The sequence below is a fragment of the Myotis myotis genome, unplaced genomic scaffold (assembly GCF_014108235.1).
Source record: "Myotis myotis isolate mMyoMyo1 unplaced genomic scaffold, mMyoMyo1.p scaffold_m19_p_3, whole genome shotgun sequence".
NCBI lineage: Eukaryota > Metazoa > Chordata > Mammalia > Chiroptera > Vespertilionidae > Myotis > Myotis myotis.
The window spans coordinates 22,070,456-22,087,182 of NW_023416335.1; the positions used below are offsets into that span (position 1 = coordinate 22,070,456).

The window sequence follows — 16,727 nt, forward strand, 5'->3', positions numbered from 1 at the left end:
AATTATATAATATTCCTCTTTTTCTGTGATGATGTTTGCTAGATCTCTAACATAATTATGCGGTGATCAGAGACCAAACTTTGTATGATTGCAATAATTTAAAATTTATTCTTGTGTTTTATGGCCAGAATATGGTTTCATTATTGTAAATGATCCAGGTTATTTAAAAAGAAAGTGTATCCTGCCGTTTTTTTTTTAAATTGTCTAAAGTTTTACATATGTCTCCTTTATCCCCAATTGACCCCCTCCCCTATCCCTTCCCAGCCCAGGCAAGCCCCCACCGCCCCAGTGTCTGCATCCATTGGCTATGCTAACATGCATGCATATAAGTCCTCTGGTTGCTCTCTAGCCCCCCTCCCCTACCATTTGTCTCTAGATCGATCTATTCTTGTCCATCAAATTATGTTGATCATTATATCCCACATATGAGTGAGATCATGTGATATTTATCTTTCTCTGACTGGCTTATTTCACTTAGCATAATGCTCTCCCGCTATCCAAGTTTTAAAGTGTAGTGTTCTATCTGTATTAGGTTGTTAACATGCTGTTCAAATCTATAAATTCTCAGTGCTTGATTTATCAGTTACTGACAGAAGTGTATGTTTAAAAACCTTTTACTATAAAAATATATATCCATTTTTATGATTTTTTTTTCAATTTTGACTTTATATATTTCCAAGGTGTGTTATTAAGGGAATACAAATTTAGGGTACTTATATCTTCTTTGTGAGTTGAAACATCATTTTGAAATGTCCCTCTTTATCTCTAGTCATGCTTTTTGCCTAACGTCGACTTTTTTTGTATTAGTATAGTTTCAAAATCACCCTTTTGTTTTTGTTGTTTTATTGTATCTCTTTCTAGTTCTTCATTCTTCCTATATCCTTATATTTTAAATGTTTCCTTTTAGCAGAATATTAGATTTAAAAGAAATTAAGATTCATAATCTTAGTCTTTTAATTGATGACCCAAATTTATATACTGGGAAATAATTTTACCAAAAATATGAAATTAATTGTGGAAGCATGATGTAAGATAATAATCCCTAGTATTAATCTGATAAGAGTAGTTCATACAGTAAAAGTGGCAAATGGGTGACATTTTATCTGAATATTGCTTTATTCATATTGATATAGATTGTGTAGCCTGGAAAAATATTCAGAACATTTTATCAAATAAGAAATCACTAGAAAGTTTTTTCAATTCCTAAGTAACCACTTTACTTTTTACTTTCCTAGACGCAATGCTACTATGAAGGATACGTTGAAGGATATCCAAATTCCATCGTCATACTCAGCACCTGCTCTGGACTGCGGTTGTGTATTTTCCCCTGTTGATATGCCAACATCATAGTTATGATGTTTGGCTGCTTTGGATTTGTTTTGTTGATATTAAGTGTGAAGCTAGAAGAAAATTCCCATGTGGAAATTATTCGGTTTTACTCTGCTGTCCTTTTACCTCTCCTCACTGACCAGATAATTTCTTACCTCCTTGAAAGTTTAGATTTTCTGGCATCCTTGCTCTCTATATATTTTTTTTTCTTAACTACAGAAATGACAGTTGAACATGCTTGACTACAGGAAGTTTGAAAAGCTAAATTTAGTATAGCTTATTTTTTTCAGCAAACAGAATATTTTGATACCTTCCATGTACCAGCTACTAGCCAATGTTTGGAGATATAGAGAAATAAATATAAACAAGGCATGCTTTTCTCAAGGAAAATTATTTTCAGAGAGATGAAGTCAATTCTGTATAAACAAATAATTATTAATATGGTATTCATTTTTCTAATAATATCAGTGGCTTAAAGTCTCTAAGAATTGTAGGGTTTCATCCTTAGTGCTTAAAGAGTTTCCCATTATATCAGGAAATTTTTCATTCTCAGTTGGTAGCATAGGTTCCTTGATTAACAAAAAAAGTGCCTTTGTGCTTTTTACATGTAACCCTGAAATTTGGGTTTTTTTGGGAGTAGTCACTTGAACTGTTACCTGTATTCAGGGAAGAAGAGTTACAAAAGTTGTTTTACTCTTTAAAATCTTGCTTTAAATTTCTTATTAGGCTATATGCACAAACAAAATAAATATCTTTTCATAACTACTGTGAAATTTTGTTTTTAAATAAAATGGCTATTTATATAAAACCCTAAACTACCGGTCAACTGTTCGACTGGTCGACCATTTGACTGGTTGCTGTGATGTGCACTGACCACCAGGGGCAGACGTTCAATGCAGGAGCTGCCCCCTGGTGGTCAGTGTGCTCCCACAGCAGGAGCGCCTCTCAGCTGACCAGCAGGTGCCGGATGCCGGGCTCATGGCTGGCGAGCGCTGCTGCAGCCGCGCTAGCCTCTCCCGCTTCCGCTTCCATAGCAGTGCTACCGAGCATGTGGCGGCAGGTGCAGCGGGGCCAGGAGGAGCGGGAGTGGCACTCGGTCTGGGCTCGGGCTCCTCCCCAGCTGCCTGCTGCTTCACTGCATTACTGTGATATCCCCTGAGGGATCCCAGATTGTGAGATGACACAGGCCAGACTGAGGGACCCCATCGGTGAACAAATATGTGCACTGGGCCTCTAGTTTAGTTATATTAGCACTGCAATCATTTTTTTTAAGGCAGTACAAACCAGAGAAAAATTCATCATGATTTCTATATTGCCTTCTTAATGTCACTGACTTGGAAGACGGGGAACTACTTGATCATTGTTAATGCTGTGCACTATACCTAGCACTGATTGCATAATTTCTGCTGCATTTATCATCATAAAGGAAGTGAAATGCGAAGTTAATTTTGTGGTTTGGAGATGTTTTGTCTCTTCAGAGTCATATCCCAAATATAAAGGTTTTGGGTCAAAATATTATACTCAAAAACGGTGTGTATTTTCTCCTTCTTTGATTCTGTCAGTTTTATAAAATTGACTAAAAGCACTTGTTATCCTTACTTTTACAGAGGATTGCTGCAACTTGAAAATGTTTCTTATGGAATTGAACCTCTGGAAGTTGAAGTTGAATTTCAGCATCTTCTTTATAAATTAAAAAATGAAAACAATGTGTTTGTAGTTCATACTGAAAATAGCCGTGGCCTAGAACAAAAACCAATGGACTACAGCATTTCCATAAGTGAGAAAGTAAGTTGCATATGCTTTATTACTCCTTTCAAGATAGTTACTGCATTTAAAATTTATTTTAAAAAAGAAATTTATTAACCTCATGTATAGTTATAGCAAATATACTTTCCTTAAGAACAGCCTCATTTTTTCTTAGCCTTTTATAATATTCCTTGAATGAAAAGCAGCATATATCATCATTTCCTGCTTGCAACAATCTATTCTTTACTTTTAATTCTTATTTTGTTTCTTATAACTTTTTAAAAATTAACTAGTGTGTTTCAGTTTCTGCTTTTATCTCTATATTTCTGCATATTTATTTAATAAATTGTATATTTATTTTATCTCTATATTTATTTAATAAAGCCAATATTTATAAAGGTTGCGTTCATAACCAAAGCGTCAGCGTTAATGAAATTATAGATATAATTAAAATGTCATAAGCAGGATTGTCATGTGTAGCCATGTAAATTGTTCAGTGTACACCCTGTATAACTGCATGTTTTGGTCCTTGTAAACGTAATTGTGAGAAAGAAGGATTCTGTGGCAGGTAGAAGTGGCATAAATATGCATAGCTTATTGAAGAGGTATATGGCATCGCTAGCTGTTTACAGTATATGGTCTCATTTTCTGCCAGTTTTTAAAAATAAAACCCCTCAGCGGTTAGCTGGGCATGCAACAAAAGACATTTCTCAACCTCCCTGCATTTAGGTAAGGCCATGTGATAAAGTTACGGCTAATGACACATGGGCAGATGTACTGTATAATATGTCTGGATTGAATTCTAAAGGAAGGGGGTTGATACTCTTCTCCCCTATCCTGCTGGCCGCATTGTGGGCTTGTTGACACACCCTAGTCCACAAGGTCGAGGGGGATATCATGTGTGGCAGAGCACTAAGGTAGAATGAGCCTTTCTCCTGAAGAACCTACAAGACAGAAATACCATTTTCAGAATTTTATGTGAGAGAAATAAACTCCAATATGTTTGACCTTCTGTTACTTGTGTGTATCCGTCATAGCTTCCAATCCTATGTCCAAAATAGTAATAGGAATCAAATGTATGGTGAAAGTAAGGTGCAGCACTGAAGAGTTCAGTGCTGTTACATATATGTATATAATTTAAAATTAAATTCTGTAAACTGAATACTAACTTTTCTCTTTTCCTTCTGGGAATTTAGGAGGGTAATTCACAGTAGCTTAAATTATCCACTATAGTGGACAGTGTTAGTGCTCTGGCCAGATCCCCTTAAGCCTCCTTTGACCGTGTTTTTGTAAATATAGGGAGGGAGTGAGACTCTCTGTCTTTGTGCTTTTGCTTTTAACATCTACAATCTGTGACTATTTAAAAAATGTGTTTATACTTAAAATTATTTTATTTCAGTTGTATTGACATATAATTGGCACATAGTAAATAATGTGTTAGTGTAAAGCATACATCATGATTTGACATATGCATATATTATGAAATGATCACCACAATAAGTCTAGTTAACATCCATCACCACACATTGCTCAACATCACTAATCATCAGAGAAATGTCAATCAAAACCACAATGAGATACCACCTCTCACCTGTTAGAATGCCTATTATAAAAACGACAGGAAATAATAAGTCTTGGTGGGAATGTAAATTAGTACTGTCTCTATTGGAAAACAGTATGGAGGTTCCTCAGAAAATTAAAAATAGATATATCATATGATTCACCAGTTCTGCCTCTGGGAATATATCCTAGGAAATGGAATCAGTATCTTGGAGAAATATCTGCACTCCCATGTTTATTGCACTTTATTTACAATAGCCAAGATATGGAAGCAACCTAAATATCCATTGATGGATGAGGGATAAAGAAAATGTCACACACACACACACACACACACACACACTAGAATATCACTCAGCTTTAAAAAAATGAAGAAAGTCCTATCACTGTGACAACATGGATTTATGTGGAAGATATACTAGTATGCTAAGTGATATAAGCCAGAAACAGAAAAACAGATATACTGTGTGATCTCACCTACATGTGGAATCTAAAATCGTCAAATTCATAGAAACAAAGAGCAGAATGGTAGTTGCCAGGGGGTGGGGACAAAGAAAATTGGGGAAATGTTGTTCAAAAGGTACAAAGTTGTAGTTATGCAGAAAGAATAGATTCTGGAGATTTAATATATAGTAATGTGACTATAGTTAACAATATTGTAGTATAAACTTGAAATGTGCTAAGAATGTTGATATTACATGTTCTCACCACAAGAAAGAAAATGGTAACTATGTGAAGTAGATATGGTAATTAGCTTTATTGTGCCAATTATTTCACAGTCCTATGTAATAAAAGGCTAATATGCAAATCGATCAAACGGCAGAATGACCAGTTGCTATGACACGCACTAACTACCAGGGGGCAGATGCTCAACACAGTAGCTGCCCCCTGGTGGTCATCGCACTCCCACAGGGGGAGCACCGCTCAGCCAGAAGCTGGGCTCATGGCTGGCGAGAGCCTCTCTTGCCTCTGCAGCACCGCTAAGGATGTCCGGCTGCCATGGCTTAGGCCTGCTCCCCGCCATCAATCGGACATCCCCCAATGGCTCCCGGACTGCAAGAGGGCACAGGCCAGGCTGAGGGACCTCCCCCCCCTGCCAAGTGCATGAATTTCATGCACCAGGCCTCTAGTGTATACATATACAGGCAGTCCTTGGGTTATGTCGGACTCGTGGTTACGTCGCCATCTCCCATTTATTTATTAAAAAAAACATTATTTTGACGTATGTTCATGTGTGCTTTACGTTTTTTATTATTTATTTACCACAAGTAAAGGTCAGGAATTGTTATCTTTCTTTAAAATTTTTTTTTACTGTTTCACTTCATTACTGCTGTGTATGTGCTCCATGTGAGTGACGTAGGTGCTTATGGAGGTGGGTTCCGACTTACAGCAAAAATCGCGTTAAGTCACACTGTGGGAATGGATCTCCGACGTAACGCGAGGACCTACTATATAGACAACAAGTATTACACCTTAAATGCAGCTTTATGTCAACCATGCCTGAATGAAGATGGAAAAAGATGTAGAAGTTTAGAATAAACAATTTATAAACGCTTTTATGTTTTTAAATAGCATTTTTTTTCTCTCTAGTCAGAATCAGCTATTCAAGATTTCATTCCTCTTTATCTAGAAATGCATATTGTGGTGGACAAAGTTTTGGTATGTGTTTTTCTTTACTTTTAAATATTTGGTATGAATATATGATTATCCCTTGCTAGATAGGAACTTAAAGATTTTAATAGTCTTACTTGTAAGTCATTGAACAGTGTAAACATTTGCAAACTGAAAAAACAAACAAACGCATAGCCAAAATTATACTAGTTCTATCAGTAATGCTTTATTCGAAATCTTTACATGGTGTTTCATCTCTTTGGGGCTTCTGTCCATCCGTAATAATTTTTAATTGTAATGTTTGTTTTACCTGACATTCTTTAAGCTTTTAATTCTTGTTTGCACTTGAAGAGCAGTATGTAGACTAGAGAATGTTTTGTCCTGTAAAATATTTATTGGCACAAAGTGATAATAGTATAGCTATTTATGGGAAATGCTTACATTAATGTCAGGATTTTTTAAATCAGTTTTATTAGTGCACCTGTTCCAATCTATTGTTTACCTGGTTTGAACGCACCTCTAGATGCCCGATTCCCATAAACAATTTGAGTACCTCTGAACTTCAGGAACTTGGAGTAATAACTTAGTTTATACTCAACCAGTTCTGGTTTTGTTTCCCCTATATTTTAAAGATTTCAGAAAACAGGGATAAAAATATATTTTTCAGATTTTGTTCCGTTGATAAGTGTTGGGTTGTTACACCTGTGGACTACCACAGAGAATATAAATTATTCTCACTGCTAGTTCTATTTGTAGGATTGTAGAGCTTTGCCAGGAATCCAGAGTTGAAAGTCAAAGCTAGGTGAGATTTGGAGAAGGACATGATAATACTGGATTTATTAGAGTGTAGGGAAAAAGGTACAGTGAACATTTAAGAGAAAATTAAGATACTTCCAATAAAGATGACTCAATTTCCAAGTAATATTTTGGATTATGGAAGTCATTTTGTTTCATGATTATGTTATAAATTTTGAGAATTGTTTTAAAAGTTTATTGTCCAAATTGTCAGGTTTGCCAACCATATAATGCTGATTAAACATCTCCTTTCTATGTTCTTATACATATTAAGATATTCTTTAATAAACATTATTTTGTTCATCTGTTTATTTTATTCATTGGGCTTCATATATAAGTGAGATCATTTGATATTTGCCTTTCTCTGATTGGCTTACTTTGCTTAGCATAATAATCTTCAGGTCCATTTGTGCTGTTGTAAAGGTTAAGAGTTCCTTCTTTCTTACAGCTGCATAGTATTCCAGTGTGTAAATGTACCACATCTTTTTATCTGCTTATCTACTGACGGGAACTTTGGCTGTTCCCAGATCTTGACTACTGTAAATGATACTGCTATGAAAATAGGGGCGCATGTGTTCCCTATGATCATACCATGGAGTGCTACTCAGTAATAAAAAGGAACTGAACTTTTGACACATGGAATAGCTTGGATAAACCTTAAGAAAAGTATGCTGCCGAAACTGGTTTGGCTCAGTGGATAGAGCGTCGGCCTGCAGACTGAAAGGTCCCAGGTTCGATTCCGGTCAGGGCATGTACCTGGGTTGCGGGCACGTCCCCAGTGGGAGATGTGCAGGAGGCCGCTGATTGATGTTTCTCCCTCATCGATGTTTCTAACTTTCTATCCCTCTCCCTTCCTCTCTGTAAAAAATCAATAAAATATATTTAAAAGAAAAGAAAAGAAAAGAAAAGAAAAGAAAAGAAAAGAAAAGAAAAGGAAAAGTATGCTGAGTGTAAAAGAAATCTCAAAAGGACACATACTACATGATAACATTTATGCAATATTGCTGAAATCACAGATATAGAGAACATATTAGTGACTGCCAGGGGTTAGTAAGTATAGGAAGAGGAGATGACTGTTATTATAAGAGGAAAACAAAGAGGCTTGTGGTTATGGTATAGCTGAGTGTCGTGACTGTGGGGTAGTTATGCAAGGCTACATTTGTGTAAAACTATACAACTATAAAACTATACACACCCATATACACGCCCATAAAACTATACACACACACACACACACACACACACAAGTGTATACATAATTGTTGAAATCTGAATAGGTTGTATGGCAATACCAGTGTCAAATCCTATATCTATAAATCATAACTCTGATAGGTGTTTCAGGAGAATCACCATTTAAAAATATAGTGTAGTGATGGATTGCTGGCAAGAAAATTGGAGGAGGAACCATTTAAGAGATTATTTCAATAATTAATGTATAGTTTATTAATAGGAATTAGTAATAGGAATAGAAAGAAAAGGACTATTAGAAAAGTTACTGATGAGATTGAATTAGAAAAGCTTATAAAATTGATTAGATGTATTCATTCACTTAAATTTATTGAGTATGATCTAGATGCCAGTTACTGTTCTACTTATTGGCTATACAGGAATGAACAAAACAGAAAAAATTCTGCTCTCATAAAATGTGTAATATAATAAACTAGAGGCCCGGTGCATGAAATTTGTGTGCTGGGAGGGGGCAGTCCCTCAGCCCGGCCTACACCCTCTCTAATCTAGGACCCCTTGGGGGATGTCGACAGCTGGTTTAAGCCTCTCACAATCCGGGACCGCTGGCTCCTAACCGCTCACCTGCCTGCCTGATCGCCCCTAACACGTGTCTGCCTGCCTGATCGCCCCTAACACCTCTGCCTGCCTGCCTGATGGCCCCTAATACCTGCCTGCCTGCCTGATTGCCCCTAAACACCTCTGCCTGCTGGCCTGATCATCCCTAACTGCTCCCCTGCCAGCCTGATCGTCCCTATCTGCCTCTGCCTCGGCCTTGCAGCCTGGACCCAGGATTCCCTCCTTCTGGCTGGCCGCAGGCACCTGGGACCTGGGCTGGCTTCGCTTGGGCCAGGCGCCCGGGACTGTGGGTGGATGGCTTTTCTCCCTCTCCCGGGCTGCAGGCGCAGGCACCCAGGACCGCAGGGTGGGCGGCTTTGCCAGGGCTCAGCTTTATTAGGAAGGATGTCTGGAAGATGTCTGGTCTAATTAGCATATTACCCTTTTGTTAGTATAGATGTGGAAGGTCATAGATGATAACACTCACTGTAGTAATGGAAATGTAAGGAGCTGATTTTTTTGAGTATGGATGAGGAACTTAGTTTGGATATGTTTAATTTGAGGGTCATGTGGAACATCAAAGGGATAGTGAACTTCAGAGTTATGATTTATAGATATAGGATTTGACATTGGTACTGCCATTTAACCTATTCAGATTTCAACAATTATATATACACTCGTGTGTGTGTGTGTGTGTGTGTGTGTGTGTGTGTGTGGTTTTATGTGGAAGTATCACAAATGTAGCCTTGCATAACTACCCCACAGTCACGACACTCAGCTATACCATAACCACAAGCCTCTTTCATGTTTTCCTCTTATAATAACAGTCATCTCCTCTTCCTACACTTTCTAACCCCTGGCAGTCACTAATCTGTTCTCTATATCTGTGATTTCAGCAATAGTGCATAAATGTTATCATGTAGTATGTGTCCTTTTAAGATTTCTTTTATACTCAGCATACTTTTCTTAAGGTTTATCCAAACTATCCCATGTATCAAAAGTTCAGTTCTTTTTTATTACTGAGTAATATTCCATGGCATAATTATACCACAGTTTGTTTAAGCAGTTAACACATTGAAAGATTTAGGAGTTGTTTCTAGTTTTTGGCTTTTATGAATACAACTGTTATGAACACTTATGTGTAGGGTTTTTTGTTGTTTGTTTTTCGGCAGAGGTATTAGTTTTTGTTTTGGGAGGATAAATGCCTAGGACTACAGCTGGGTCATGCGATCAGGCCATTATTTGTTTTGAAAGACATTCCAAAACTACTTTCCAGAGTGGCTGAGTAATTTTACATTCCCACCAGCATATATGAGTGATTCAATTTACATCCATTTTTTTTTTATTTGTTACTGGTTTATTTATAACGGTTCTAACCCCAAAGCAGCTTCAATCCTCTGAGAGTAGATGGAGAGTAAATCTTAAACATGTTGCATAACAAACTTTTATTTAAATTTAAAATTAATTTTGTTTTTCAGTATGATTATTTGGGCTCTGATAGCATGTTAGCAACAGATAAAGTAATCGAAATTATTGGCCTTGTAAATTCGGTGAGTATTTTCATACTAATTTTGAAAGATTCATAGTAGTTTTAAAATTATAATTTTTATTAACTTGATGTGGCATTTCTGAATAATTGTCCACATAAACTGAGCATAAATTTGTCAAAACATTGAATTAATTTCTCAGTCATTAAAAATAACACAAAGATAATTTTTTCATGTATTATCTCTTTTGCTTTTAGGTATTTGCCCAACTTAATGTTACTATTGTGTTGTCATCATTGGAGTTGTGGTCAGACAAAAATAAGATTTCTACAGTTGGTGAGGCAGATGAATTATTGCAGAGATTTTTAGAATGGAAAAAATCTTACCTTACCCTAAGGCCTCATGATATTGCATATCTATTCATGTAAGAATAATGTTTCAGTATTCTTAGAAAACAAAGACCTGAGATAATTATGTAGCTTTATTTAGGGAATTTTATTTATTTCTGACTCTTCCAAAGGCAGAGGGGAAGGAAGGGTAGAAAACAGACGTTTTTCAGAAGCAAAAGCTAAGGATCATCATTGGTTGACTGGTCTCACAAGAACGTTAAAGGGAACATCTTTAGCAGAAATGAAAGGGTATCTATACTGATAAAAGCCTATGTGGTCGTCACTCCCTCATGCTGTGATACCCTTATGTCGCAACCAGTGATCACTAGGAGGCTGCGTGCACAGTGGCTCCTGTGGTGGGCGGGGCTGCGTGAGCTGCGAGGCACGTGCAGATGGCCGGGAACTTGACACTGTGGCCCTGGCAGGGACTGGACCAGGAGGTGCATCAGGGGAGTGGATGGCGGCTGTCGCTGCCCAGGGCTGGCCCGAGGCTCAGACAAACCTCTGATGGCAGCTGCTGCTGCCCGGGCCGGCCAGAGGCTCAGGCAAGCCTCCAATGGTGGCTGCTACTGTGAGGGCCCGAGGCTCAGGCTCAGGCAAGCTGCAGTGGCTTCGAGGGCCGTGGCTCAGGCAGCCTCGTGGCCATCACTGGCAGCAGCAGAAGTGTGATGGGACATCGCCTTCCCCTGATCGCAGGGTTGCTTCCTGCAGAGGGAGGCCAGAGGCAGCAGCAGCAAGGGGGTGATGTGGGGTGGTGCCTTCCCCTGATCGGCCAGTTGCCTCCCCCAGAGGGTGGCCAGACTGTAGCTTAGGCCCACTCCCCCACCTCCTGGAGGGGGGTGGGCGGGGAAGTGGGCCTAAGCTGTCAGTAGGACATCCCCTGAGGGCTCCTGGACTGTGAGAGGGGGCAGGCCAGGCTGAGGGGACCCCCCAACAGTGCACAAATTTTCATGTACCGGGCCTCTAGTTAATTAATAGCAGGAAAACATATGAAAGTTTAAATCTCACTGATATATATCTATGTATCTCCAAATTTGATATAATGTTGTAAAGATGGAGGGATGGTGTTAATCACTTACAAAGCTACTTATGAAGGTTAAAAGACCAAAGTAGTAAAAACAATCATAGCTTCAATAATTTGTTAAGATAAAAGATTTAATTGTGACACCAAAAACATAAAATGTGATGGAGGATGCAAAAATGTAGTCTCACGATATGTATAAACTGAAGTTGTTTTCATCTTAAAATATACTGTTATAAATATAAGTTGTTTTATGTCTCACGCTAACCACAAAGCCAAAACCTATAATATGTACACAAAGGATAAGATAAAAGGAATCTAAGTATCCTGCTATAAAAAAAATAAATCCCAAAGAAAAAGAGTAAGAGAAGAGGAAATGAAGAGTTATAAACAGCCAGAAAAAAAATGAATAAAATGGCAATAAGTACGTAGCTATCAATAATTACTTTAAATGTAAATGGAATAAAATCTCTCTCAAAAGAATAGCTAAATGTATAAAAAACAAGATCCACATATATGATGCTTACAAGAGACTCACTTCAGTAAGGATGCACACCAACTGAGTGTGAAGGGATGGAATAATATATTCCATGAAAATGGAAACCAAAAGAATTCTAGGTTAACTATACTTCTGTCAGACAAAATTTACTTAAGGCAGTGGTTCTCAACCTTCTGGCCCTTTAAATACAGTTCCTCATGTTATGACACAACCATAAAATTATTTTCATTGCTACTTTATAACTGTAATGTTGCTACTGTTATGAATCATAATGTAAATATCTGATATGCAGGATGGTCTTAGGCGACCCCTGTGAAAGGATCGTTCGACCGCCAAAGGGGTCGCGACCCACAGGTTGAGAACCGCTGCTTTAAGGCAAAGGCTATAAGAGCCAAAGAAGATCATTATATCATGATGAATGGGTCAATTCAAATACATATATGCTTTTTATTTTTCTTGCCTACTTGCTCTGGCTAGTACCTCTAATACAATGTTAAATAACATTGGTGAGAATGGGCATCCTGGTCTTGTTCCTGATCTCAGAGGAAAAGCTTTCAGTTTTTCACTTTTAAGTATATCAGCTGTTGACTTGTCATATATGGCTTATATTATGTTGAGATATATTCCCTCTATACATACTTGGTTGAGAGCTATAATGTCTGTTGAATTTTCTCTAATGCTTGTACTGCATATGTTGAGATGATCATATGATGTTTATCCTTAATTTTGTTCATATGGATTATCACTTTGTTGTTTTCAAATGTTGAACCATCCTTGCATCCCTGGAATAATCCCTGGAATATACCATGATATTGATCCTTTTGATATACTAACATTCAATTAAATTTGCTAATATTTTGTTGAGGAATTTTGCAATTATGATCATCATGGATACTGTCCTATATACGTATATTTTTTCATAGTGTCCTTGTCTAGTTTTGGTGTCAGGGTAATGCAGACTATGAAATAAGTTTGGAAGTGTTCTCTCCTCTCCTTTTTGAAAAATAGTTTGATAATGGTTTATATTAATTCTTCTTTAAATGTTCGGTACAATTCACTTGTAATGCCTTTTGGACCTGGGCTATTGTTTTTTGGGATTTTTTTTTTCTTCAATTTCATTGGCCTGTTCAGATTATCTGTTTCTTCCTGGTTCAGTCTTGGATGGTTATATGTTTCTAGAAATTTATCCATTTATTCTAGGTTGTCCAATTTGTTTCATGGTCTTCTTTAATGATCCTTCGTATTTCTGTGGTATCAGTTGAAATATCTCCTTTTTTTCATTTCTGATTTTATTTATTTGGGTTCTCTTTCTCTTTCTTTTAGATTTGCCTGGCTAGAGGTTTGTAAATTTTATTTATCCTTTTAGAGAAGCCAGCTCTTAGTTTCACTGATTATTTTTCCTATTTTTTAGTCTCTGTTTCATTTATTTTCACTCTGATCTTTATTATTTTCTTTATTTTACTTACTTTGGTGTTTGTTTATTCTTCTTTTTCTGTTTCCTTTAGTTGGAAAGTTATATTGTTGTTTGGGATTTTTCTCATTTCTTGAGGTAGGCCTGTATAGCTATGAACTTTCCTCTTAGAACTGCTTTTGCTGCATTCCATACATTTTGGAATGTTGTGTTCTCATTGTTATTTGTCTCAAGGTGGTTTTTGATTTTCTGTTTGATTTCTTTTTTGATATATTGGTGTTTAGTAGGATGTTGTTTATTCCCCATGGATTTGTATTTTTTCAATTTCCTTTCTATAGTGGATTTGTGGTTTCCTGCCATTGTGGTTAGAAAAATGCTTCATATAATTTCAGCCTTCTTGAATTTATTGAGGTTTGTTCTGAGACCTAATGTATAGTCTCTTTTGTGGGAGAAATAATGGCTGAGGGCATCTTTCTTAGCTCTGAGCTGTGCTGCTTTGGGGGAATGGTGACATGACTACATTGAAACTATTCTTACCTTCTTTGGAGCATCTGTTCTTGGATTTAAAAATATATATATTTTTATTGATTTCAGAGAGGAAAGGAGAGGGAGAGAGGTAGAAACATCAGTGATGAGAGAGAATCATTGATTGGCTGCTTCCTGCACACTCCCTACTGCGGATCGAGCTACTACTAGGCATTTGCTCTAGACCGGAATCAAACCCAGGACCCCTCAGACCGCAGGCAGAAGCTCTATCCACTGAGCTGAACTGGCTAGAGCTATTCTTGGATTTTTTTTCTCACCCCAGTGAGGCACTGTGACCTTTCCTCTGGACTCTTGGACTCTCACAAAGTTATTCTCGTTGGTGGGTGGTTGTTATAACCTTTGTTTCTGTGGGGACATGGTGGCTGAAAACTCTAATTCTGCCATCTTGCTATGCCAGTCCATAAGATTAATACTAGTACATTATCTCCACTTGCTTGTAATTTACAAGGGAACAAAAGATGGGTGGGTGGGTGGGAGTGATTCAAAGTAACATATAAAACTCAAATTAAAGAAGTGGTAATTAGAAGTGGGAAGGCAAAGTTAGGCACACTTAAATTCATATAAGGAGGTTTAAAACATTCCAGGTTATGGAATCAATAAGATTAAATAATTTCTGGTTATTTTAAAAAACTATGCACTTACATATAAAGTGTATGTATGCTCATAGTAGGAACTATAGCTGAACCTTTGAAGGAGGTTAAGGATAGCAGAAACATTGAAGAAGTAAAACATTAGATCTTGACAACTGATTTGATGTGGAGACTAGGTGGTGGGCAATATTAAGTAAAAACTATTCTTGAGTCCAGCTCATCAAAGGTATGCATACATTTTTTTTGGTGGTGGTGGGGTGGGGAGTTACCTAAATAGAGAACTATCTTGGACGAAGAAAGAGTGTAAACAATATTGGAATGTAAAGCCAAGGTTGGGTGTTAGGAGCAAATACTCGAAAACAAGTGCTGGAGGGGTTAGGTATAAATAATAGCAGAGAGACATAATAAGGCAGCAGTGGATACACCATGCAGTTGTGAAGTAAAGTGCAGTTGACACCAAAGGGGCACTTCACATTGAGAATTGAATACCAAGCTTGTTTACACATATCCTGGAATTTTTTTTTGATTGGGGCTCTAAAGATGACATTTATGTTTGGAGCTTGTATACCTTGTGTTTGAGAGTATGGATCTGGATTCAGATTGTCTACATTCCAGTCTTTTAGTGGCACTTATCATTTGTGCTACATTGAGAACGTTACCATAGTTAGCATCTGATGTTTGATTTTTTTAAGTGGGGATAAAAATAATATAAAATAATATATTTCACTGGTTTATTTGAGTATTAAATAGAATAACTTATGTAGATCTCTTAAAATAGTGCTGTTATTACATAATGATTGGTATGGGCTCTTACTCAAAGCAGAAATAGTATTAAATTGTAGGATAAGAAACTTATTCCTCTGAGAAACTGATGAGCTTTTCTACATGACAGTGAATATTTTCAATCCATACATTAAAACTAGTTTTTATTGTCATTCAGAAAAATGCTTATAATCAAAATGTTTGATTAAAGGCTTTGGTAGACTTAAACCAACTGTGATGAGAACAGTAAAGGAAACCAACAAAACTTGGATTCATTGGATATGTTCTAGAAATCCAGAGTGCTTAATTTCATTTAATTAAGAAAACCTTAATTTGAAACAGTTAAGTACACATGGAAGTCAATTTGCTTCAGACTAGGATTTTATGACTATAGACAAGTTATTAGCAGGAATTCTCACATTTGAAATGTTTGTTGAAATGAATTATTAATGTATACTTATTTTATTTAGGTATAGAGATTATCCAAATGACGTGGGAGCAACATTTCCCGGAAAGATGTGTACTGCTCAGTATTCTGCAGGGATTGTTTTGGTGTGTAATTATTTTAAAATTATATATTTAAAAATTACCCAATATTATAGCATTATTTTATATAGTTTACACTTATATTTACACTTGGAAACTGCATTTGTTTTTAATAACTTAAAATTTTGAAGTATAAAAGAAGATTTGAAGTGTACAGAAGGAAATGTATTCTGTAGAACAAGTGTCTTGTTGCAATTATTTAGAAGTTAAAGTGAAATAAAAATATCAAGTGTGTATGCATTCTTTAATATATAGAATAGTGTATCATGAAAAATTATCTGCAAAGAAATTTCTGTAATCAGAGTAGAATTTTGCTTATAGAGAGAAAGTTGGAGAAATAGATAAAATAGCTTCAAATTAAAAGCAAATGATAAAAAGGATAATAAAAAATTTACAAAATATTTAAAATAGTATTTAGAATAAAATTCTATGTGTATTTTAAATATTTATAATACTGAAATATTTTATATAAATAAATTATTGGTACAATTAGATGCATCATAGAAAGGTGAAATAATTGTTAAGTCACTTACCCAACCTATTCGTTCTTTCAAAAAACAAGTTTAAGCCCAACTGGGGTGGCTCAGTGGTTGAGCAGAAACCAATGAAACAGGAGGTCACGGTTCAATTCCCAGTCAAGGGCACATGCCTGG

General features: G+C 36.6%; 1 protein-coding gene across 1 annotated transcript in view; it reads left to right on the forward strand.

Annotated features, from left to right (window-relative positions):
• Window positions 1-16,727, forward strand: part of ADAM32 (ADAM metallopeptidase domain 32) — a 99,413-nt gene that overhangs the window by 13,229 nt on the left and 69,457 nt on the right. Inside the window, exons 5-10 of the mRNA XM_036297235.1 lie at window positions 1,236-1,312; window positions 2,937-3,114; window positions 6,226-6,294; window positions 10,302-10,373; window positions 10,568-10,734; window positions 15,999-16,080. Of these exons, the coding sequence (XP_036153128.1) occupies window positions 1,236-1,312; window positions 2,937-3,114; window positions 6,226-6,294; window positions 10,302-10,373; window positions 10,568-10,734; window positions 15,999-16,080 (645 nt within the window). The remainder of the gene's footprint in view (window positions 1-1,235; window positions 1,313-2,936; window positions 3,115-6,225; window positions 6,295-10,301; window positions 10,374-10,567; window positions 10,735-15,998; window positions 16,081-16,727) is intronic.